At 42.7% G+C, this 26,817-nt stretch overlaps 1 protein-coding gene across 1 annotated transcript in view; it reads right to left on the reverse strand.

Annotated features, from left to right (window-relative positions):
- The window catches only part of st6gal2b (ST6 beta-galactosamide alpha-2,6-sialyltranferase 2b), a 70,946-nt gene extending 46,050 nt beyond the window's left edge, over positions 1-24,896 (reverse strand). Inside the window, exon 1 of the mRNA XM_056233533.1 lies at positions 24,163-24,896. Within this exon, the coding sequence (XP_056089508.1) occupies positions 24,163-24,880 (718 nt within the window). The 5' untranslated portion in view covers positions 24,881-24,896. The remainder of the gene's footprint in view (positions 1-24,162) is intronic.
- Between the last annotated feature and the right edge of the window lie 1,921 nt (positions 24,897-26,817).

The following is a 26,817-nucleotide window of genomic DNA, read 5'->3' on the forward strand; positions in this document are numbered from 1 at the left end:
CCCTCTCACGCACAAGATTTCCGTCAATGCCCTCAATGGACAACAACTTCCAAACATTTCACACGCTACTGAACCCATCACTCTCAGCACATCTGGCAACCACATTGAGACAATAACATTTCTTCTCATGGACTCACCACTCGCACCTGTTGTACTTGGCCACCCCTGGCTTATACAACATAACCCCAGAATCGATTGGGGTCACAATTTTGTTTCTATGTGGAGTAATACGTGTCATGAGTCATTTCTAGTGTCAGCGTGTTCGTCTGTACCCGTGTCTGTATTTCAGGAGGAGGTGGTGAATTTGTCTAACGTGCCCGAGGAGTACCAGGACCTGAGGGGAGTGTTCAGTAAGTCTTGTGCTGCTTCTCTTCCTCCTCATCGTCCCTATGACTGTGCCATAGACTTAGTGCCAGGTGAGTCTCCGCCGAAAGGCAAGTTATATTCGCTTTCTGTTCCAGAGAGGGAGGCTATGGAGAAATATATTTCTGATTCTCTAGCATCCAAATTCATCAGACCTTCCTCATCTCCAGCGGGGGTGGGGTTCTTTTTTGTGGGAAAGAAGGATGGATCCCTGCGACCGTGTATTGATTACCGAGGGTTGAACAACATCACGATAAAGAATACTTATCCTTTGCCGTTGATGTCTTCAGCCTTCGAGCGATTACAGGGAGCATCCATTTTCACAAAATTGGATTTACGTAACGCTTATCATTTGGTTCGCATAAGTAAGGGTGATGAATGGAAGACCGCGTTCAATACCCCCAGGGGGCACTTTGAATATTTGGTCATGCCGTTCGGGCTGTCCAACTCCCCAGCGGTCTTCCAGGTACTCGTCAATGACGTGCTGAGAGATATGGTTGACCAGTTCATATATGTCTACCTGGATGACATATTGATTTTTTCATCTTCTCTCCAGGAACACGTGCAGCACGTCAGACGAGTGCTTCAGAGGTTGCTAGAGAATGGGCTTTTTGTCAATGCGGAGAAATGCGTTTTTCATGCAGTCTGTTCCTTTCCTAGGGTACATCGTCTCGTCTGAGGGAGTGCGTATGGATCCTGACAAGGTTAAGGCTGTGATAGATTGGCCAAGTCCAGATTCCCGTAAGGCCCTACAGAGGTTTCTGGGGTTTGCCCATTTTTATCGACGTTTCATTCGCAACTTCAGCCAACTAGCCGCACCTCTGACTGCCTTGACCTCCCCCAGAACGACGTTCAGGTGGTCTGATACAGCCGAGGCTGTATTTGCCAAACTTAAGAGCCGCTTCGTTTCGACTCCCATCCTCGTTGCCCCTGATCCATCACGTCAGTTCGTGGTGGAGGTCGACGCGTCAGAGGTGGGGGTAGGAGCAGTACCCTCCCAACGTTCTTCCACAGACGACAAGATGCATCCTTGCGCGTTTTTGTCTCATCGTTTATCACCTGCCAAGCGTGATTATGACATTGGTAATAGAGAGTTGTTGGCAGTCAAATTAGCGCTGGAAGAATGGCGTCACTGGTTAGAAGGGTCAGCGGTACATTTTATTGTATGGACCGATCATAAGAACCTAGAATATATCAGAACCGCCAAAAGACTCAACTCTAGGCAGGCTCGGTGGGCACTTTTTTCGGACATTTTGACTTTTCTTTTTCGTACCGCCTGGGTTCCAAGAACATCAAACCCGATTCTTTATCTCGAATTTTTGACCAATCCGAACGCCCGTCTACTCCCGAGTGTATTTTACCCGAGACGTTAGTTGTCTCCACTCTCAGATGGGAGGTCGAATCGAAGGTCATGAAGGCCTTGGAAGGGGCAACGCCTCCGCCTGATTGCCCACCGAATCGTTTGTTTGTGCCAGAGGAGTGTCGGTCCCATGTTATTCAGTGGGGGCATTGTTCCAGCGTGGCCTGTCATCCAGGAGTTAACCACACCATTTTGTTTGGTAAGGCAACGATTCTGGTGGCCACTTATGGCTCGTGACGTCAGCAGTTTTGTCTTGGCATGCTCGGTTTGTGCCACTGGTAAATCCTCCAATCGACCCCCAGATGGGTTACTGCAACCGCTGTCTGTCCCTTCGAGACCCTGGTCCCACATTGCGCTAGATTTTATAACCCCCCTCCTGCCCTCCCAGGGCAAGATGGTCGTTTTGACCGTCGTGGACCGGTTCTCGAAGGCGGCTCATTTTATTCCCTTGCCCAAATTACCCTCTGCCAAGGATACAGCGGTAACTGTTGTAGATCACGTCTTTCGCTTACATGGCCTCCCGATAGACGTGGTTTCCGACAAGGGTCCCCAATTTGTGTCCAAATTTTAGCAAGAGTTTTGTAAGTTACTGGGGGCGACTGTCAGTCTTTCTTCGGGGTTCCATCCCCAAACCAATGGTCAAACCGAGAGAGCCAACCAAGATTTGGAGAGAGTGTTGCGATGTTTGGTTTCCAAGAATCCTTCCTCCTGGAGTCAACAACTTTCAATGGTGGAGTACGCCCACAATTCGTTACCAGTGTCATCCACGGGCCTTACTCCGTTTGAATGTAGTTTAGGTTACCAGCCACCAGTTTTTGCCAGTACGGAATCCGAGGTCGCGGTCCCCTCCGCTCACGTCTTCGTCCAGAGGTGTCACCACACTTGGAGGAGAGCCCGAAGAGACTCTTCTCCAAGTGGGGGCGCGCACCAAGGCTAAAGCCGATCGCCACCGGTTGAAGCCTCCTGTATACGTCGTTGGTCAAAAAATGTGGCTTTCTACTAAGAACATTCCTCTCCGGTCCGTATCTAATAAGCTTGCTCCTAAATTTATCGGCCCGTTTCCTGTCACCAAGATCATTAGTCCGGTGGTAGTCTGACTCAAACTTCCACCTGCGTACAGGAGAGTGCATCCCGCCTTCCATTTGTCTAAGATTAAACCTGTGTTTCATGCACGCATTAATCCGCCAGTCCCGGTTCCCCCTCCGCCGCGTCTCGTAGATGGGAAACCAACGTATTCGGTTAACCGTATTCTGGACTCGAGAAGGAGGGGACGCGGATTTCAGTACCTGGTGGACTGGGAGGGTTACGGTCCGGAGGAGAGAAGTTGGGTTCCTGCTAGAGACATTCTGGATCACTCCCTTATCGATGATTACAAACGACAGGTAAGTCCGTCGGGGAGGAGGTACTGTCACGGTTCATGAATTCACTGTCTCTCTCTCGTCTCGCGTGCTGTTGTGTGTGTGTGTGTGTCTGTGGGCGTGGTCACTGATCACTGATGATCAGCAGCGCCAGCTGGCTTCAATTTGTTTGTCCCTTTATATGTTCAGTAACTGGTGTCTCATGTTGTCAGATCGTTGTGGTTTTCCTGGTGTTTCCTGTTCCTGTGTTCGTGTTGGATTGTGGATTCCCTGTGTCGTCGTCGCCGTTCTTGTTTGGATTCTCCGCACATTCACTGGATCACCGAGCACCGTCACAAGGAACTTTCACGGGATCAGAGCACCAGCACCAGCACCTGTCGTCCACCGAAGTCCCTGCGTCACCAACCATCTTGCATTGGTGTCCGCCCGACTGTCCACTGTGTTGCTGCCATCTGTGTTTTGTGCCTACTTACCTACTTGTCTGTGCACTTTAATAAAGAGCGTTATTGCACTTACATCCTGTTACTGTCGTCCGTTCCGTTACATTATTACGCTAAAGTACTTTTAATAACCACTAATACTGCATAGGGGAAAAAAAACTACTAGTCATATATTTCAAACCTTAGTTAAGCAAATTACCTTGCATACTCTAATGTACTTAAGGTATCAAGAGTAAAAGTAAAGGTATGTATTCTACAGGAAAAAAACCTTGTCAGGGTTTTTATGATGGTTTTGCCTTTATATTACAACTGCGTATGTTGCATTTACTTCTGAATATTTTCAAGGTTGATACATTTAACTATATACTTTTGTGTAGTTTAATGTAAAACAATGCATCATACTGTAAAATAACATAATTTTGTTGTGTTGCTGTCATGTGAGGGAAAAAGTAGGCTACTTCACATTTGTACGTGAATACTTAACGAAGTATGTAGTTCCTTACATTCCACCACTGGTTATTTTGAAAATTAAAGTAACAAAATGTAGGTCTATTGTCACAATATTAACAAATTGTTGCTATAAAAGCGTCCCATATAAAAATGCGCATCTGATGCCTCGGACCGGTCTAGCCTACGGAGGATTGTTCTTGTTCTTCTTCTTGACAGCTGCCGATGATGAGCGGGAGTAACATTTGCACTGGACTTTTTTATATTCAACTGGGTTTTATATTCAAATAGGGTTGAAAACCTGTGTAAATATATTCACCATGGTCCATTTCTGTACATAATAAAAATAATACACTAGCCTACAAAATCGCATCAAGGTAATATAAGTGAACATTTAACCTTATATATAGGCCTATATATTGTCTTTATATATATGCCTATGTATGTTTTCTTTTCTTTTCATATTTCATTACATTATTTACGTAAGTTGACACCCAATACTTGAACAGTTTAAAGTGTAATCTGGCAATTTAGGATGCAGCCTCTGAATTGGGACGCAGCAAACCAGCTCTGGCCATGGTCTTGGCTAAGCCGAAAATACATGGCCCGGCAGCGAAACATCCTCACCATGTCCCCTCCAGTAAAATATAAAACAAAAAAATGACAATAGCCAATTCTGGCTCCATAGCTGTTTACACAATTATAACAAATTATCAGGATGGCAGCTGTACTCTCGCACCATTGCTTGGCGCCAGGAGGGGTAATAGGGAACACCTGGTTGCGCAATTAGGAAATCCTACGAAGGCTACATGGTGCGTCCTTCGAATGACGAATAGGCTGCATCCTTCGAAGTCAGTGGCCTTCGAAGGATGCAACCTTCACATTGGGACACAGCTTGCGTCCTTCCAGCCGAGATATGCAGCCTTCATAGGATGCAGCCTTCCATTTGAGAAACACCCATAGACTCTATCAAGAACTTAGACAGGCAATACAGGAACTAGACAAAACAGAACTAAACCGAATATGACCGGGACATTGGGTTTGGAACACAAAATAAACTACAGTATAGAGTGCTGCAGGAATGAGGCCTAAAACCTGGAAACCAGTTAGAGTTTTCTGTACTTTAGGTCCCATTATCACAAAATCAAAGAGTTTTTAATGAGTTTTGGGTTAAATGCCTAAAATGAAATCTGTAGTTAACATAAGCTCAAAATATTTTCACAAAATATTTTATTTTGACATAAAATGGATCAGTAATTATTTTTTTAAGCATTTGGATGTCTTGAAAAAGGCAGTTACTAACAAGTAGTTAAATGAGACTACAGAGGTTGTCAGGGAGATTAAAAGTTAAAATATTCACACTCACACTTTCCAACTTTAAGATTGAAAGAGTTGTCAGAAGCTTAGTGCTTGTGACAGAAGTCAAGCGAGCATGGTGTAGTTCTTTTATAGCCTTACTTTAACTTTCTACCTCTGGTTAGGCTTCAAAATTCATTAAATTGTGTTAATTCGAGGAGATTATCTTGATGAACAGAACGTGTAAGAAACTTTTGTTGGTCATATATGGAAGTAAAAAAATAACAAATGTTTTTGAAACAAAAAAAGCTTGTTGAATTGCACTACTTGAAAAAATATGCATTGCATTAACCATGCTGGCATATTAATGCATTGTATTTTTAGGGCTTGCATTTTTATGGGCTGAAATTCAACATGGTGTTATATTTAAGCTGTGAATATTTCAATTGAAAACATTTCACACACGTTTTCATTAATAAAAATTAAATAATCCTAGCATGACGTTGTCATACTCAGATTCTAGTCAGAATATGAGTCTAATACTAATGCATATTTTTTCAAGATTAAGGGGCGTGTTTCAACCAAACCAGGAAAGAAAATGCCTCTGCATTCAATTGGATAGACCTACAACCAATCAGAGCAACGGAGTAAGTGACGTATGTTCTTCATTCATCTTTCCGATGGACAAATGCCTTGATCGTGGTTCTCTGTTCCTCTTTTAAAATGAATGCGCTGTTGATATCTTCTATAACATACGCAATGGCGGAATCTACAAATCTCAATTCTCCAGCGGCAGTCATTTTTGTTGTAAACGAATTCAACCCAAGCGCTCTTTGGTGACGTGGATGATTACGTTACTGTTGGTCATCTGTCCATTATCGTATAAAGTCATACAGGCATACTTGCTTCATAATGAATCAAGTTTAGACCGAACTTCCCACCCTCAAGTGTTGTGGGCGGGGCTAAGTTCACTTCCAAAATATTCATTCTGTTTAAAAATACAACCTATAATATTCGACCGGCAATTTTTGGTCCATTTTATTTTGCTTCACAACTTCACATCCGCACAATGCCTGGCATACACCTACATGAACGTCTCGGGTTAGATTATGTAACATTAGTTCCCTGAGAGGGAACGAAATGCTGCGTAGTTAAGCTGTGGGAACACCTCTGTGTGATTGCGTCGTGAAGCACGGGTATAATCAGTCCAATGGAAGAGCGAGACGTCATAGGCGGGTGACTTCATGGACCAGGAAGCTAGACGGTTTCAACGGCAACAACATAAACAAACGTTACTGCGCATGCGCGCTTTTGTGGCCCAAACTTAACTTCCGGTAGAATCAATAACAACATAACAACAGAGTTCATCTGTAGAAACAAGCAAATTATGTCTAGCCAGTATTATTTGGGACTACCAATAGAAGAAAAGAGCCGTTACTTGGCCAAACTTAAATGTGACAACGTTACACTACCAGACCCATTCAACAAAATTTTGAGGCAAACGTTTTTTTCTACAGACTTGTCTGATTTACCGGAGGTCAGTCAGGTAAATATCTTTGAATACTTAGTCGAGAAGGAATGTGTGTACACATGATGTTTCCTAACAAAGTTCGGGAGGAGCATGTTCAGATAATTAAACACATGTGGAGCACATTCAGGTAATCAAGCCTAATTAGACACGAGTGGAGCACACTCCCAATCAATGAGGTAAGAGGTATATATTCAGCAAACTTAACTCAGTTCTTTGACAGTCTAACAGCATCCCTCCACCACCCCATCTCCTCACTTCTTCTCCTAAATACTCTTACAACAAGGGGGAGCACTCTGGGTTCGGGCAAAAATTTCCGAGCTCGGAGCCCTCCCCCTGGACAGCACGCCAAATACGCATAATCTTTACTCTGTTTAATTGATGTAAATGTGAACTCGTGAAAAGGGAGGCGTTCATCTCAAGCTAACGTTACATTTTTACAATAGCAGTTAGATACACTTTTTCAATACTTGCATTTATCCCATTGATAAAATGTCTATCTGGATCTATGCAGCAATGGAGAGGTGTGTAGCCATGTGGGTACGATTTTGGTTGCTGCGATTTTGACTGAGTGGCCCATCTGTCACTTCAAAACCAAGTGTTTGGTCACGGGTGACTAAAAAGGGGAGCATTTTAACAATTATTATATTTAATAATATCCTAGTCTTTTCAAATATCAGTGTACAATTGGTGGTATTTTGTACAACACTACATATGCCAATTTTCCTTAATAATTATTTTTATTATCATGTATATTTATGTATAATGTACATTTCAAATATCCTTTCAGGCTGATCCACAACCAGTAGTTCAGTGTGATTTCTTGAAACCTGGCAAGAAGATCAAGCTACAAGCTCCCCTCTGCCTTCCCCCACTAAATCCAGATGGGTCACCAAAAAAGCTTTTTAAAGCACTGAAAGTATGTTATAGTTCATATATCTCTAACAAATCAACTAGTCTAATGTAAAAGATTCAGTACTATTTATACATATATATATATATATATATATATATATATATATATATGGCAGTGTAGGTAAGGTCTTTTCACCATTTATTTTAGGAAGTTGTGTCAGGCTGTGCTCTCTTTTCTGTAATGTGTGACAGCAGTGAGACAGACACAGCCTCTGAGTCAGGTAGTCAGGATTTCACCAGCAGTCAGGGAGAGCAGGATGCTCAGGGAGAGGAACTCAACGTGTTCAGCAACTTAGCTCAGCCCCACAGTGAGCATGGTGGTGCTCTGAGCTGTCCAAAGTGCACAACATTGTATGATGCCTTCATTAAACTGAACCCAGATCAAGTGGTGGAACTAGAGAGAAACACTAGAAAACAGAGCATTGAACCACTCTGGCATGATGCGCGCAAGCTACGCATAACAGTAAGCACAGCCAGCAAGGTGCCTCAGCGTGAGACAACTGACCCGGCTAAGTTTCTCACTGAACACCTCTACCCAAAGTTCCAGGGGAGTGTGGCCACAAGGTATGGGAAGGAAAGTGAGGGACTTGCTAAGGAGCAGATTAGGGAGAGGGGCTGCATAGTGATGGACAAAGGGTTGGTGGTGTGTGCAGAAGACCCATGGCTGACAGCAAGCCCTGATGCTATCATTGATGACAAGCTGCTAGAAGTAAAATGCCCTATCACACTCAGTGCTTAAACATCCCTTAATGATGCACTCACTGCCACAAACCAAGACATCAGAGTTGAGGGCGGGCAGTACATTGTGAACCCAAAAGGCCCCAGAGGTTACTACAGGCAGATACAGTTAGGGATGCACTGTCTTGGGCTGAAAACATCCTGTCTTGTTATTTGGACCCCAGTACAGCACCTGGAACTTGATGTGCCTTATGACAATGGTTTTGTCTCCACATATATGCAAAGGCTACGTAGCTTTTACTTTAAACACATGTTGCCAAATTTTGTGGATGCATTTGAAGAGGGAAGACTTCAGTTGAGTGACAGCTACATGACAATTGTCTCAAAAGCAGCTTAATAGTGCTGATCTAAAATCAGTTTTAGATTGTTCCTGCCTTTTTTAGCACCAAGCTTTTTCACTTTTTACATCAAATACATAAATACATTAAAAAGGGAAATCGTAGTCAACAGTACTTTATTCATCAAAAAACACTTAAATGAGAATGCTGTTTGTGGACTACAGTTCAGCATTTAATAACATAGTGCCTGCCAAACTCATCACGAAGCTCCAGGCGCTGGGCTTAAATAAATCTCTGTGCAGCTGGATCCTGGACTTCCTGTCAGACAGACGTCATGTGGTCAGAATCGGCAATACCATCTCATCCTCGCTGACCCTCAACACTGGTGCTCCTCAGGGCTGCGTTCTCAGCCCACTCCTGTACTCCCTGTACACATACGACTGTGCAGCTACACACAGCTCTAACGTCATCGTCAAATCCGCTGATGACACCACGGTGGTAGGCCTGATCACTGACAATGATGAGACGGCCTACAGAGCGGAGGTGTCCACACTGATAAATTGGTGTCAGGAGAACCACCTCTCTCTTAACATCGACAAGACCAAGGAGCTGCTGGTGGATTTCAGGAGACAGAGCAGAGAACACACCCCTATTACCATCGAGGGGACACCTGTGGAGCGGGTCAACAGCTTTAAGTTCCTCGGCGTTCACATCACTGAGGATCTTACATGGTCTGCTCACACAGAGGCAGTCCTTAAGAAGGCACATCAACGCCTTTTCTTTCTTAGGCGCCTTAGGAAGTTTGGAATGACCTCCAATATCCTTAAATCATTCTACACCTGCACCATGGAGAATATTCTGACTGGCAGCATCACTGCCTGGTTTGGAAACAGCAATGCCGGCAACCGCAAAGCTCTCCAGAGGGTTGTGCGAACTGCCAGCCATATTGTAGGAGGTGAGCTTCCCTCCCTCCAGGACATCTACACCAGGCGGTGTATGAGGAAAGCCCGGAAGATTATCAGTGACTTTAGCCACCAACATAGACTGTTCTCTCTGTTACCATCAGGCAGACGTTTTCGCAGCATTCGATCCCGTACCAGCCGACTGAGAGACAGCTTCTTTCCACAGGCTATCAGGTTAATGAACAGCCAGAACTGATACATCTTACAGACGTCACTATATCCCCTGCATACATTTCCATACATGCACTTTACTTTACTCAACACCTCCTTTCAACACTGCACTTATTGCAGCAGCACTACACACACAGTGCACTGCATTGATTAATACAATAATCCATATCACCGAAATACCAATCATGCGCATCATACTGTACTGTGTATATCTGTATATTTGTAATTCTAACTTACATATACTGTACATAATGTGTATAATATTACACTGTTAAAAAACGGTAAAGTATGTTTTTCTGCTACTATTTATATTAAGCTATACTGCATATTGTACATTGTCATCTGTATATTGCTCATATATGTTAACTGTAATTGTATATCGTCTTTATGTTAATTGTATTCTGCGCTGTCTGGAGCACACTCTTAAGAATTTCACGCACTACGGCACATGTGTTGTTAGTGATGTGAAAATAAATGGATTCAGATTCAGATTCAACTTCAACTTCAACTTTTATTTATTTATATAGCACATTTAATAGCAACTTTGTTGCCTAAAGTGCTTCACAGTTAACTCAAAACAGTAAGACATTCCTGTATAAAAACATGTATGAAAGTAGGCCATACACTCTTAGACATACTCCCTCATATAACAATATAGTGAGGACAGTGTAGAAAGGATTTAAAATAACAAAAACTAAAAGTGACTAAATTATATCTACACTGTACAATGCACTTAACTAAAAGCTAAGTTAAAAAGATACGTTTTCAATTTGGACTTAAAACTTTCTATTGTGTGAGCTAGCCGGATATGAGCGGGAAGACTGTTCCACAGCTTGGGGGCCGCAACTAAAGCCGCGTTTCCACCGCAGGAACTTTACCCAGGAACTAGGAACTTTGGCCTGGTACTCGGTGTGTTTACACCGCAGGAACCAGGGTCTAAATGAAGTTCCGGGTAGATATTTCCCCCTCCGAAAGTCCCTGCTCGCGAGGTAGTACTTTTTCAAAGTTCAGGAACTTTCGCGGGTGGGGCTTGTGCGCTGAACATGCTGATTGGTTGTGTTCACGCCGCATTATGATTGGATAACTCCGCGCAGCATTTTATTTTAACCGGAATTTTTAGAATCTATTGCAGTTCGTGGCTTCATGCAGTAATGAAGTTCCATGCAGTAAGAGTTGTCTGTCTGCAAATATGGAATTTAATAAAAATAAAAAAGGCAGCTGGACCGACGACGAGATTCAGGCTTTATTAAGCGTATTTGCGGAAGAGAAATTTTCTGCGCGTTCGTCCCAGCCTTCTCACGGTCAATGTCCGCAATAGCTGATAACATACGCTGTCTAATTTTAGATCTAACGTTAGCATTACGAGCTTTCTGAACACGCTTTAGTATCAGTGCTCGTCTCTTTTCTGCCGTTTTGTTAATTACCTGGTTAGTAAACCAATACATCTCAAACAACTGCAGCACAGTGTGAATCTCTTCCATATTTATTATAAATGTGGCGCTCAAAACTGATTACTGTCTTTTACAGTCTACTGTCCGTCACAAGCAAGCAATGAGCAGTCGCGCGCAGTTTACCCGGTACTTTAGACCGCGATGTAAACGCAGAAAGCTACCGGTCTGGGGCAAAAAAAGTTCCTGGGAAAAAAGTTCCTGGGACAAATTGTTCCGGGCAATTGCGGTGGAAACGCGGCTTAAGAAGGCTCGGTCACCCTTTGTCTTCTTTTTGGAGTAAGGGACTGTCAGCAAAAGTTGATTTGTTGATCTTAATGTCCTGCCTGATTTGTACGCTCCTAAAAGGTCAACAATGTAGTTTGGGGACATGTTGTGCATAGCTTTAAAAACCATTAATAAAATCTTATACTCAATCCTGTAGTGAACCGGTAGCCAATGAAGACAACGTAGTACTGGAGTAATGTGGTCCCTTTTTTTAGTGCCAGTTAGAAGCCTGGCTGCAGCATTCTGCACCAGCTGTAGACGGCGCAGTTGACGTTGGCAGATCCCTACATAAAGAGAGTTGCAATAGTCTAGTCTTGATGTGATGAAAGCGTCAACGACGACCTCCAGGTCTTTAAAAAGTGAGAAGGGGTTTTATCTTAGAAATCACTCTAAGCTGATAAAAGCTGCTCTTTACAACAGTTTATCTGTTTGTCAAAGCTAAGCGATGAGTCGACTATTACGCCAAGATTTCTCACACTATCTTTTACCGTCATTTCTAGTGGAGCAAGGATATTGGCTATCTTCTCTTTGCAATTTTGTGGACCAAATATTGTAATTTCAGATTTTTTTTTCATTAAGCTGGAGAACGTTTTTAGACAGCCAAATTTTAAGCTCATTCAGACAGTCCAACAAAAGCTTGAGGAACTGTTCGTTCCCGACTTTGAGAGGTAGATAGATCTGTGTGTCATCAGCATACATATGATAAGAAATGTCAAAACGGCGACAAACAGATCCCAGAGGACACATATACAGAGCGAACAGTGTAGGACTCAAAATAGAGCCTTGAGGGATGCCATATTTTAAGGTGACTGCAGAGGATGAAACATTTGCAAAATTAACAGAGAATGTTCTGTCCTGTAAATATGAATGGAACCATCTTAGCGCTCTTCCACGAATGCCAACCTCACACTCCAACCTGTCTAAAAGAATCGAATGGTCAACAGTGTCAAATGCGGCACTGAGATCCAATGTAATTAAAACAGCTGCCAGCCCAGAATCAGTTGCTATTAGGAGGTAATTTAGCACTTTTACCAGAGCAGTCTCTGTACTGTGCCTAGCTCTAAATCCTGATTGGAAGTTATCCAAAATATCATTCTCACTTAAAACTGACGTAATTTGAAGTAACACAACCTTCTCTAGCAGTGGCGGAGCCAGAGGGGGGTCCGGGGTGGCACTGGACACCCCTGACATGCGATTGGCCACCCCGGGTGCCACCCCAAAATTTTATTTGCTACAAAAAAAAAAAAAAATTAAGTTCGCCGGCAGCGCGGCGCGCGCAGTTTTCAAACAGACGAGCAGAGGACGAGAGATGTTTGCAAGATACCGAACCGATACCACCATTCAAGTGTTGATTAAAAAAAAAGACGCACGAAGCTAGAATAACATTTTTTTTTTTTTTTTTTTTTGGTATGTTCAGATATTCATACATTCAAAATATTCTGGAGTGCCATGAAATTGTGAAAATTACCAAAACCACTTTTTTTTTATACTGGCGAGAAAGATTTAAATGTTGGTAATTGGATGATGATTAGAATATGAATATGATTGGAATCATATTTTAAATTTGTCATATTTTTGAACAGGGTCAATTAAACATGAAAAGAAAGGGAGAGATATCAGAGTTATTTTAAAATAAGCACAAACATAGTCCAGTCATTTTATGAAAAAAAGGTTGAACAAATTGCAACAGAAGCAAACTCAAATAATTGTGTATCCTCATTATGTCCTGAGTAAGGAAACAAAGTCCCTAAGAATCCCATTAGGGGAAAGTTTCGAAATCTGTTTCTGGGGATTCACTTTTTTTTTACTTACCTTTTGTCTTCTGCATTCTCCTGTTCTTCCCTTAGACTCGTCCCCCAGAAACAGTCGCACAGACCCAGAACCCAAACCCCATCTCTTAATAATTTAAAAAGGCTGGTTTCTAAAGTACTTCTTCCTGCCTCTATGTATTAATGCTCATGGGTAGCCTAAATGGGTTCCATTCAGACCTTAACATTAATTATTTTACTGTTATGTGTCAACAAGATTCAACAAGACATTTTCACCTGGCTAGACCCAATGTTTAGATCTGTTGTGGTATTTATGCAATTAGCACATACGTAATTAGATTATGCACCGTTTGTCCATCTTAACACACAATTAAAAAAAACTTGCAATACATTTTTTGTTTGTCTTGATGTAAGTAATCAACTCAGTAATTTTCATGGTGATATCTAAAGGTTAAACTTTTTACCCTATTCTCGTAAGAAAAAGAATGAATAGGCTATATTTGTTTTTGTTTTCTAAACTTTCCCTAATGTGATTCTTTGGGACTTTTTTTTTCCTTACTCAGGACAAATTTAGGGATACAAAATCAGTTGAGTTTGCATGTTGCAATTTGTTCAAGGTTGACCCCCATTTTGGCTTAAAATGACTGGACTAACAGGCAGATCAGGTGCAAACAGACCCCCCAGCCCTTGCATCACCACTGGCTAGTCAGAGTCAGTGTGGTCAGACTTCAGAACCAGCAACAGGTCAGAGCATCTACCAGACACAGGCAGTCAATCACATACCCAATTCAGGAATTTAAGTTGAGATGATTTTGCCAGATTAAAAGGATAGTTCACCCAAAAATGAACACAAAAAAATTAATTATAAATTAAATAATTAGAATTAGAATTATTATAAATTATTATAAAGAAAGAATTATGTTGTATTTAATCTTCTCAGGATAAGATTTTATATTGATGGGCAATAAAATTGTTTAACTTTTTCAAGGACATGTCTGCTTGATGCCTGCTATATCTAATAAAAGATAAAAAATTTTTTTTTTTTTTTTTTTTTTTTTTTATGTGAGTTTTTTTGTAAATAAATGCAGCAGTTCATAACAGACACATGCGGTATCTTATCTACTTGGTGCTTCAGCTTTGTTTTCTGCAAATAATTTGGATGTTCAACACTTATAGACACAAACAGAGTGACCCAATTCCTTCCACAAGCTTTTCCACTGTGTGTGTGTGTGTGTGTGTGTGTGTGTGTGTGTGTGTGTGTGTGTGTGTGTGTGTGTGTGTGTGTGTGTGTGTGTGTGTGTGTGTGTGTGTGTGTGTGTGTGTGTGTGTGTGTGTGTGTGTGTGTGTGTGTGTGTGTGTGTGTGTGTGTGTGTGTGTGTGTGTGTGTGTGTGTGTGTGTGTGTGTGTGTGTGTGTGTGTGTGTGTGTGTGTGTGTGTGTGTGTGTGTGTGGCCACCCCCTGGCCACCCCATGTATAAAACTCTAGTTCCGCCACTGTTCTCTAGTATTTTAGATATAAATGGTACTTTTGAAATTGGGCGAAAATTATTCAGATCGGTGAAGTCAAGGCCAGGCTTTTTGATTTGGGGAGCAACCACTGCTTGTTTGAGACAGGGTGGAACAACACCATATGATAATGAGCTATTCACAATAGATAGTATACGAGGGCCTATGGTTGCAAACACATCTTTAAAGAGCCGGGAGGGAATAGGCTCCAGAGGAGTAGATGACAGTTTCAAATGTTTGACTATATCTGCTAGTGCTGGAAGAGAGACAGCATCAAAGTGATCTAGTAAAGAAAAACATGGCACGGGGGTTTCTAGAACAGTGTTAGAGGGTACAATTCTTTCTCTTATTAGTTCAATCTTTCTAACAAAAAAGTTCAGGAAATCCTCGCAGGTGTAAAGTGTAGATTCAGTTGGAGACGGATTCAGATCATTCAATAAATCAGTTAATCAATAGTTGTTGGTGTTCATTACTGAATATATCATTTCATTTTATAATTACAATCCATGTGAAACATTGTGATACAAGTGCAACACTACAAGTATCATAATGCATGTGTTTGGTATTTTAATATATTTAATAATAATAAAAAGTAATCCCGTAGGTAAAAGTATCAAATTAAAGGGTTAGTTCACCCAAAAATGGAAATACTGTGATTAATTTCTCTCCCTCATTTCATTCCAAACCTGTAAGACCTTCGATCATCTTCAGAATACAAATGAAGATATTTTTTATGAAATCCGAGAGCTTTCTGTCCCTCCATTGACAGCCATTGACAGTAATTAAAAATAGCTTAATTTGTGTTCCGAAGATGAACAAAGGTCTTGCAGGTTTGGAACGACATGAGGGTTTTTAGGTGAACTATCCCTTTAAGTTGTGGTTAAGTCCTGCTTTATTTTGGTACAATTGGTTTCCCCAGATTTGAAAGTGCTGCACAAACAATTAATATTTTATCTATTGTGCAAAGACAGTTATCATTTCTCCGTTTGACCATACTGACTGGCAGGGTGTTCCGCAGAATTCTGAATGACTTCAGTTTTCAGTTTTTTTTTTCAGCCCTTTCCACGTGGATTCTCACTCGGGACATTTTTCTAGAGTGTGTCACCTCTAATCCTGTCAATTGTTTTCTTCCCTTTGTAGATGCTGGTACATGAAGACGAACACATTTGGTGGCAAAATATTCAGGAAAATTTAAGCCTCGATCAGCCATTACATGGTCTCCTTGTTCAAGAAGGTCAATTAACCCTGAATTTTTTGTTATGACCTTGTCACTCGCACGACCACCCCAGACGTTTGATAAAAATGTAATAGCTCCTGTTGGACTAATACCAACAAGGAACTTCACAGTATTATGTGATTTGTAGTGGGAGTATGTGACTGCCCGTGTTTGCAAACTAGTTGGCCTCTCAATGAACACTTCAGTACAGTCTATTATACATCTAACTTGTTGGAAACCTGTAGTCTTGAAGAGGGTGGGGAGATTTCTTCTGATATCTTTCCTGGATGGCCACCGGACAAGGCATTGCAACTCTTTAGCCACTACATCGAGCCATTCATGAAAGATGTTTGAGACAGTTCCACAACTCACTCTGAAGCGAAAAGCGAGGTCTTGATGAGTTAAGCCTAGACGAAGCTTCATCAGGACCACAAGAAACTGCTCGGGAAGGGTAAGTATGGTTGATGATGCGTTCCATATTGTTGTCAGGTAAGTGAGGAGGGTGAAAAACAAAGAAGCAGATGGTAGACCAGTGTAAAAATGAGTGTGCTTGTCATCATTTAAAATAAAAGCTGACAGACTGCCTAACATATGATCTTGTAGTCGTTTTTCTTGAGATTCCAGTTTCTTCTCCAGTGAAGCCATTTTTCTTTTTAATTCAATGTTTTCATTTTGTAGCTGGTCAATGTCTGCCATTGACAGATCTGTACCCACAGCAGGGCATCCTTCTTCAGGGTCAGCATGGGTGACCTCTATGGAAGGTGAATCAATAGACTCAACCACAGATGGTCTCATCTGTCTCCTCTGGTATCGCACCAACTTCTGTGAACCATCAATGGTGTTTTTATGAGCGAAAATTGATGGAACATAATCTGGATGGCATGGGTCCACTGATGGCGCACCTAAAATAAAGACAGAAACAGTTTGTGTTGACAGTATTGCACCTTGCTAAGTATCATACATGCATGCTTTGCATAATCCATAACTTTTCTGGTTTCATGTGCAATTCTATGATATTGATTAAAAAAATATTAGTAGCCTACTAGTACAATGAAATTAGGTCAAAGTCAAATTTATTTCACAATGCATTGTTTTAAAGTAGTTTTACAGATAAAATATATATGTGAAAATGTAGTAAAAGTCCATATTTAGTACTTCATTTAAAGCTTCATTGGAAGAGCTATGCATTATTGTATTTGTTATGTCCCCAGAGAACAAGCCAAATGCGACTGTTAGTTAAATAATGTAGGTTATTTGTATAGAATTGATGGAAAAACATTTTGGCTCCTATGTTTGATAGATATCAGGTATCATAACGCTAGTTCAAATCATAGCGAAAGCGTATCAACTACAACATTGAGCTAACGTTACTGTGTAAAATGAATGTATACAATGTTAACTACGTGTGTAGTAATCAATTTAGTTAATACATAACTATTGCAGGCTTGTTACTGTTCAGCTAGCTATTATCTGTTGCTTATCATGAGTTAGTTACCTGTAACGAAGTGAGTGCTACAGATCCTTGAATTCTTGCCTGGCTGCCAAGCCTCTATTCGCACAGCGGTGATCCATGCTCGCCGTCTCCCTTCGGTTTTAGGAAACCGAAAAAAAAAAATTCGATAAGCTATTTGTTCCAAAGGTCATGTTGCATCCCACAGCACAACAACCTGAGCCCAACTTCAGTCTACTCATCACCTTAATTTTAACTGCTTTGTAGTCGGCGCTATATTAACGTTACCAGAGAATGTGATATTACCGATAAACAAACACAGACCGGAAGTTAACTTCGGGCCAGCGCGTAACCCTGGCAACGCGCGTGCGTCCGATGAAACCGTCTATAAAGCACCCCTGAAAACAGATAGCGTCAGCTTCTGATAAGCCTGAAGCAAGTCGATCAGGGCATGCAGGAAGTATGCCAGGCTAACGCAGCATTTGGTTCCCTCTCAGGGAACTAAGGTTACATACGTAACCCGAGACGTTCCCTATGAAGGGAACTGCCGCTGCGTAGTTACGCTGTGGGGACCCCATACGCCATAATGACAAGTGCACGTTCTGTGTGAAGTCCTGCGCACACTAAGAAGCAAGCAACCTAGCCCCAGGAGTGGAGAGGTCTAAGTCATAGAATTTGACAAATGTATGCGACGAGGACCAGCCTGCCGCTTGACAAACATCATGAAGGGAAACTCCCGAAATTAAAGCCGTAGAGGCAGCCATACTCCTCGTAGAATGGGCCCGGACAGCCAAAGGTGAAGGCTGTCCGACCGCTTCATAAGCAAGTGAGATAGCCTCAACTACCCACTTGCTCAAAATCTGTTTTGATGCAGGGCAACCTTTCTTAGTTGAACCGAAGCAGACAAATAACTGCTCTGATCTACACCACAGGGCAGCTCTGTGAACCTAGGCATCCAAAGCCTGAACGGGACATAACAAATTAAGTCTTTCATGATCTGAGGGTATTAAAAGGTGGAGGGCAAAAGGCCTGCAACACAATTGGGCCCGCAACATTAGTAGGGACCTTAGGAATGTAACCCGGTCTAGGGTGTATAAATGCTTTCACCATACCAGGTGCAAATTCCAGACATGAAGGAGTAACCGAAAGGGCTTGCAAATCTCCAATTCTCTTGATAAAAGATTAGCAAGAAGAAACAAAGTTTTTAGTGTAAGGAACTTTTCTGAAACCTCTTCAATAGGCTCGAAGGGAGCCAAGGCCAGACCCTCAAGTACAATGGCCAAATCCCAAGGCGGTGCTCTAGAGTGCAGTGCAGGCCTTAGCCTCAATGTGCCACGGAGAAAACAATAAATCTCTCCCAAGAGAAGTAGCCCCCAGAGGGGTGTGATACCTCGGACACACCTGCACCATCACATCCATTCCGAGAGGAGCTGGATATGTGAGGGAGAACCAAAGTGGACAATGGGTTGTATCGGATGATGCGAAAAGATCGAATTGAGCTTGACCATAGTTCTCCGATAGAAGCTCCACCACCTCGGGGTGAAGTCTCCACTCCCCGGGCTTCAGCCCCAGCCTTGACAGGATATCTGTTCCCACATTCAGATGCCCTGGAATATATACTGCCCTGAGTGACAGTAATGTCCCTTGGGCCCATAGGAGGATGTGATGAGCCAGTTTTCATAATAATCGAGACCTCAGACCCCCTTGATGGTTGATGTAGGAGACCACCGATGTGTTATCCATGCGGACAAGCACATGGTGGCCTCTCAGGACTGGCAGGAAGTATTTGAGTATTTGAAATGACCGCCATCATTTCTAACCGATTTATGTGCCAAGAAAGCTGATGGTCCTGCCAGAGACCTGATGGTCCTGCCACTCATGACTGCCCCCCATCCTGTGAGGGAAGCATCCATCGATAGTGTTACGCGTCGACAAGAAGCCCCCAACACTGGGCCCTGGACAAGGAACTAAGGTTTCTTCCACATGACCAAGGCACGTAGGGATCGCCGCGTGACCTTGATCTTGCGGAACAGATTTCCCCTCGGAGAAAACCCCTTGGTCCTGAGCCACCACTGCAGGGCCATGAGACCCAACAGTCTCTGAATCTTTTTCACAGTGAGTGACTGGCCTAATTTTACCCCTTACAGCTGTGAGAATCGCAGAAATGCGTGCTGGAGACAATCGTGATTGCAATGTTGTCGAATCCCACACCACCCCTAGAAAAGTGGTCCTCTGAGCTGGGAGGAGGACACTCTTCTTGGCCTTTAGTCAGACCCTAACATCTTTATGTGAGACAGAACCACATCTCGATGCCGAACAGCCATCTGCTCAGATTGAGCTAGGATCAACCAGTCGTCGATATGATTTAATACGCGAATGCCCTGGAGTCTCAGAGGAGCCAGAACTGCATCCACGCATTTTGTAAAGGTGCGGGGTGATAAACCTAGGCCGAACGGAAGAACCCGATGTTGGTATGCTTCGCCCCGGAAAGCAAACCTGAGGAACTTCCTGTGATGAGGATGGATAGATACATGGAAGTAAGTGTCCTTCAAGTCTATTGTGACAAACCAGTCCTCGGACTGAATCTGTGATACAATCTGTTTGAGCGTAAGCATCTTGAACTTGAGTTTCTGAGCTCTGCTGTTTAAAAGACGCAGATCTAGAATAGGACACAACCCACCACCCTTTTTCGGAACGATGAAGTAACGGTTGTAAAACCCTGACACTTTGCTGGGAGGAGAAACCCTTTCTATAGCCCCTTTTTGCAGAAGTGTCAGTACTTCCTGCTCTATAACCACTGTGGGAAGGACCCCTTGAAATCTGGGGGAACGAGAACCGAACTGAATTCTGTAACACTTTTCTATTATATGCAGGACCCACTGAGAAATATTTGGCAGTAGTTTCCACGCTGCCAGAAATTCTACTAAGGGTACCAGTCTCTCGAGACTGGTCTCTGGATTTGGTTGAACAGTCACTTCGGTGCCCTGAAGCGGCGAACCGGCAGGGAACAACCGAACTGACCGTTCTACGACCCTCCTCGGAGGATCGTATGGGGACGCTGACACCTCGGTCCCCTGAAACCGAACCGGCTGGAAACAACCGATGTGGCAGCGCTGCGACTCTCCTCAGAGAATCGCTCCCCAGAGGGCGCAGAGGAGGAACGATTTCTCGAAATCGTCCCTCCCTGGAGGGGACCACCCTCAGAAGATCGGAGGATGACAGTCCTCCGATCTTGCCTACCCCTAATTGGCCTGGACTGCGACCGCCACCCAGGTTCCCCCGTTTGTGGAGGAGCCGGAACGGCGACGCTCTGTTTTTGTTGCACTCTGTGCTGTGAGGAGCAACCCGAGGAGGAGAAACCCCGGAGGGTGCTACTCCCTGAGCAGAAGCACTGGATCCAGCAGGTAAGGGCTGAGATAGGGCGGGGCCCATCTCAAACCCCGCTGTTAGATCCATCTGCAAACCCCAAGATGTGAGCCGCCGCTGTGCCTCGGCAACAGCGGGACCAGCACCTCAGGGAGTGCGAACCGAACCGTCCTCCTCGAAGAATGCCCAGCGGGAGCGGAGCGTCCTCACGGACATTCTCTCGTAATGCTCACAGTCACCTCCCTCGAGAACTGACTGGTCATGCTCCACTCCCAAACAAGCAACACAAAGCTTATGTGTGTCTCCACCCGTGATGTAACATGGGCAGGGAACAACACAACTCTTGAAATCTTGCTTGCTCGCCATGATATATATATATATATTTATATATTGTGAACTTTGACAGACAACAATAAATAGACAAGGACTGAAACATAGAGCGCTTGCTGAAGGCACAGAAGCTGACGCGATCTGTTTTCCGGGGTGCTTTATAGCTTCCTGGTCTATGACGTCACCCGCCTATGATGTCTCGCTCTTCCATTGGACTGATTATGCACGTGCTTCACGACGCAATCACACAGGGGTGTTCCCACAGCGTAACTACGCAGCGGGAGTTCCCTTGATAGGGAACACTTTACAGTTAGTTTTATGACTGTTAAGCTGCGTTCACACTACACGCGACCAAGCGACACGATACCATTCATTTTCAATGGTGAGCGGGCGACTTCCGGCGACATGCGCGGTCGCGATCGTTGGCGACTGGATGGGGCGTGTCTGACGACGCGACAAAGTTGAGATCTGTTTAACTTTATGCAAATGCAGAGCGACTTTCGGGAGCGACAACCAATAGGAGAGAAGTCAGTGGAGCGCGTCACTCTTCAGTACTGAGCCTGACCGAGGCAAGTTGAACAAGAAGGTCGTTTTAGCAGTCAGAAACTGTCCTATTATTTATGATATATCTCCGTGTACATACAGTGACACACCGTACTGACTCCGTGCCTGAATGGTTTCGGGAACCCAGAAAGACCGGTATTTGCCCGTTTTCTGCAGTTAAATAGCCGCGATGGCAAAGAGCACTCACTGTTTCTCATTCATCTTTAATATTATGCATTTTATGTACTGATTCCATTTATATTTAGACTTTTCCTTCCGAAATATTTGTTTGTAGCGGCAAGAAAACGTATTTGTTGTCTAACATAGAGTAACATCCGTTAATGTCACTCACAAACATTACTAGGCAACCAGTAGTGGGAACGCCCTCCAGCGCAGCCACTGGCGACCTGCAGCGAAAAAGTCGCTTGTAGTGTGAACGCAGCTTAAGTCATTCTCTTCAAATGTTAGAAAGTTAGAAACATGTGTAGCAATGCTGTATGTAACTTTAGAGACGTTCCCTAAATGTGCAAATGTGCGAATATCCAGTGTCAAGCCAACTTTGTCAGTATTTCACTGGGAATCGTTCAGCATGAAACTTTGCGCGTTCATATTCTGAGTCCACTTGCCTGTTCCTATATCTGGTATAGCCTACATCCCCAATAAGGAGCGAGTTTGGTCTTTTTTATTACTGTATTAGTCCATTAAGCGTTAAGTGTCCTAACCGCAGGGGGATCCTGGAGAATGACGTATTGAGGGAAACACTAGTACTGCAGCACATCACTGCAATGTAAAGTTAAGAAAACTAAACAACCGAGAGAAAAATAAGTCTACTACCTCAGATTTAACGTTTTATCTATACATCAGCATCGGGGAATAACATTATAATCTCGTTCACAATAGAGAAAGCTGCTTACATGTGCGAAAAAAACTGTGACTTAAATTTAAACACAGCTTTTGTGTCTTTATCAGCTTTTCCATATATATACTGCCCCTGATAATCATCACAAATACTTACCGCTTGCTCAATTTTTGTAAAAAATTATGAATGAATGATTCACTCATCCGTTGCTCTATAGTTTTCTTCGTCAACAGCCGCTTCCACCCCCTGCTGGTGAGATCGACTAACAGCTATGGAGATTGTCAATGGGCAATCTACTGATATTCCTGCCGTTCCCGGATGTGAAATGTTGAATTTTCTATCAAATTTGAACCACTGAATTTGTGGAAGCGAATTTGTAAAGCGTAATAAAATGGACCGAAAATTTCCTGTTGAATATTAGGTATAGGTTGTATTTTTAAACAGAATGAATATTTTGGAAGTGAAATCTGAAAGGTGAATATGGATTATTGAATTTTTATTAATGAAAACGCGTGTGAAATGTTTTGAATTTAAATATTCAACGCTTAAATGTACAACCATGTTGTAATTTCAGCCCATAAAAATGCAAGCAGGGTAAATGTTTTTTTCAAGTAGTGCAATTCAACAAGCTATTTTGTTTCAAAAACATTTGTCATTATTTTAAATCCAGTAATAGATCTTATTTTCTGCAATAATCCAAAAGCCAATGGAAAAATCCTGTTGGGTTTTTGTCAAGGGAACCAGGGTGATGCTGATTTCCGGGTTGACCGACAACAATATGTCATCCCTGCAGCACTTTGTAGCTGCGCAAAATTATGCTTAATTATTGATGAATATCAAAGACAACACATAACTGTAATCGCAACTAAAATGTATTACCAAAGATTATTGTTCCCATGCTCCATCAGCAAAAGCTAAAAATCCACACAAAAAATTTCACGATATTCTAAAAGAGGAACAAATATATAGAGATGCATTACTGCAACAGCTGTTTGCTGGTTAATATTTTGTGGAAACCATGATTTTTCTTCTAGGATTCCTTGATGAATGGAAAGGTCAAGAGATTAGCATTTATTTAAAATAAAAATCTTTTGTAACATTATAAATGACTTTACTATCACTTTTGATAAATGTAATGTATCCTTGTTGAAAAAGAACTTACCCCAAACTTTTAAATGATTGTGTCTCGTGATTCTCACAAAACTGTTAAGCAGCAAAAAAAAAAAGTTTTCAACAATGATAATAAGAAATGTTTTTTGAGCACCAAATCAGCATATGAGATTGATTTCTGAAGGATCGTGTTGCACTGACAACTGGAGTAATGTCTGCTGAAAATTTCATTGTCATCACAGGAAAAATTACATTTGAAAATGAATAGAAAGCAGTTATCTTAATTGTAACAATATTTCACAATATTGCTGTTTTTACTTTTTTTTTTTCATCAAATGCAGTCTTAGTAAGCATACAATACTACTTCAAAAACATTTTAAAATCTAAATTTCAAACTTTTGACTGGTAGTTGTTTATATGCATATTATCCCCACCCAACTCACCAATTTCACGCCCCAGTGATGAGTTAAGAATTGCCCCGGCCGAAGTCACCACGGCACATGTCCTGTATGCCTGCTGCAGTTGAGGAGGAACCAGCTGTTGAAAACCTAGATGAGCGAAGGGTTGTTCAGAGCTATTCAGAGTCATGAGCTGAGCTTGCTCTTTTATCTGACACAGTATCTCCTGCCTACCCTTGTTTGCTTTACGCTGGCCTTTATAGAGAACTTTGTACTTGTTAGAGAGAACATAGTTCTTCTTGGCTCGCTGTAGTCGTTGGCCTAGCAATTTGGAGGACACCTGTCCCTTCCACAGACCACGGACCACCGACCAGGTGTTGGAAAATTCAGTTTCAGGAGGCTTCATCACATTCTTCCTAAACTCTGTCCGACGTTTGCCAAAATTCCTGAAATGAAACTCTTTTATAACACGAGGAGGTTGAAACACGTGCTGGAAAGGACCCCTCCTCTCCGCAAACATACCCCAGGGGGCATTATGGGATGCCATGATGGCCCTAGAACTTCTCTGAACATGGGTTGAGTGTTGAGATTCAGAGTTGAAGACGGAAGTCATCCTATGGGGCAGGTTCACCTGTGAGTCAGTGAAGTAGGAAAATAAAGCAAAGAAGAGCAGCATCCATACCAGAAGGACCAGCAGTAGAAGTTTAGCCGACCGCTTCATGACATGCCGTAGGCCCGGCAAAGGAGAACCCTGGACTATCATCACCCGTTTCACAACACTCACACTGGAATGAAACAGAAAGGGGTGGTGCTTAATATGAGTTTGAGGGGACATATGCAAAAATCCTTGATATAGGGAAAGTGACACTAATAAAGCCAAAAAACAGAAATGATTAATTTCAGAGGAAATATATTTGGTACTGTCATTTTACTTTTTATTTTGAGCTATTTGAATGTTCGATTCCATAATTATTTGTGATCAAGTGTCGCTACTGTCTGACAGTCACTAGAAGTTGTCAAAACTGTGCTGTGTGTAACCAATTTGACATTATTTGACAAAGTTGGCTGAATATTGGTAAGAATTTTAAAATTAAGAAATTAATGCAAATACAACTTGACATGATTTTTTAGAGGCCAGGCACCTATTGTATCAGTTGGTTTTCCCACATTAACCACAACAAATTTGGAGTCTCTAACTTAATCCCTCTAGTGCCACCAACTGTTTAAAGTAGCACTTACGTTTCTGCTAATAACTTTTTAACTGTAAGGGCTAGAAACAAAATATTTTTTCCTCTGAATCCCTGGCTCATGTGTGTGTCTCGAAAGATTGATTAACCTTGTCTGATTCAATATGGCGGGTGTGTGTTTGGCAGGCCGTCTGATGCTCTCGTGTTTGCTTATCTGGTTGTTTGCGGTGTCTCTAAACTGATGTATGCTTCTAGTCTACGATCATCAAGCTCTCCTAGATGTCACCGATGTGAAGGCCAAGGGTTATTTACCACACTCCGGAGGAGCAGACACCAGAGGCAGACAACCAAGGTAAGTTTAAAAGGTAAGTTTTTATTCAAATTAAAAAGGGATAAAAGCAGGGACAGCGACGTTCGTGGCTGTGGCTTTGGTGCGATACGGGGAGGGGAGTGCTGGTAGGCACTCTTCCGTTCTTCAGGTAAGTATATCCCTCTCTTGGTGGCTCGTGGGACAGACAGTGACTTTTCTCGTCGTCAGACTCGTCGAATAAGCTCGTGGGACAGACAGTGACCTTTCCCGTCGTCAGACTCGTCAAATAGACTTGTGGGACAGACAGTGACTTTTCTCGTCGTCAGACTCGTTGAATCAGCTCGTGGGACAGACAGTGACTTCTCTCGTCGTCAGACTCGTTGCATAAGCTCGTGGGAAAGACAGCTTCCAGGCTCGGATCCGTTTACGTGCTCACAGAGCCACCACTCAACTCTCCGCAGTAGCTTCTTTGCTTCATGCAAGGAACAGACAATTTGACAGTGAGACGGACAGTAGTAGGTTGAGACAGAAAACGGGGTACTTTACCAGCCTTCGCCCTCGTTCCGTGTGTAATAGGACGGCGTCGTTGGAAGAATTAGTGAGGCTGGACTTTCTTTGGCGTGGGATACAGTGCTCGTGAACAGTGGCAATAAAGGTGCGTTGAGCTTTTCTCCTCCGCACCATGCACACAATCTCAGAGACCTAGACACAGCTGAGGGGACAGATCAATTCGAAAGAATCTTCAAAGTTATGGGTCAATTTCATCCGTCAGAAACTCACAGAAAACACAGTTGTTTGATCTCACCACACTCGTGCATAAATCACTCTTGTAAATCTCCACACGTGTTTAGTTCACTCTTTCAGACACTGCAAACTCACTCTCTTCACAGCGATTAATCAACTCGTTTCTCTCTTCTTCATAGGGTGGATGAACCAAAGAATAGTGGACTCAGAAGATGAACATGGATTCAGCGATCTTCCCAGCCATTACTGTTACTGTCAACAGGATAACACACACTGCCCACAAACACAGGTTAGTCGTACAATGGTGATGGCAATCTTCACATGTGTTTTTCTCCAAAAGGCGAATCATAAAAAGGGGTGCACTTAACTTTTCCTCGGTGAATCACGTGAATCCTGCAGCGGGTTTCCACTCTCTTTTCTGCCAGTCACTCTCCTTCTTCCTCTGTGAAGTTTTCTCAC

This window comes from Rhinichthys klamathensis, unplaced genomic scaffold, assembly GCF_029890125.1.
Source record: "Rhinichthys klamathensis goyatoka isolate OS25496 unplaced genomic scaffold, OSU_Roscu_1.1 h1tg000372l_1, whole genome shotgun sequence".
NCBI classification, from domain to species: Eukaryota; Metazoa; Chordata; class Actinopteri; order Cypriniformes; family Leuciscidae; genus Rhinichthys; species Rhinichthys klamathensis.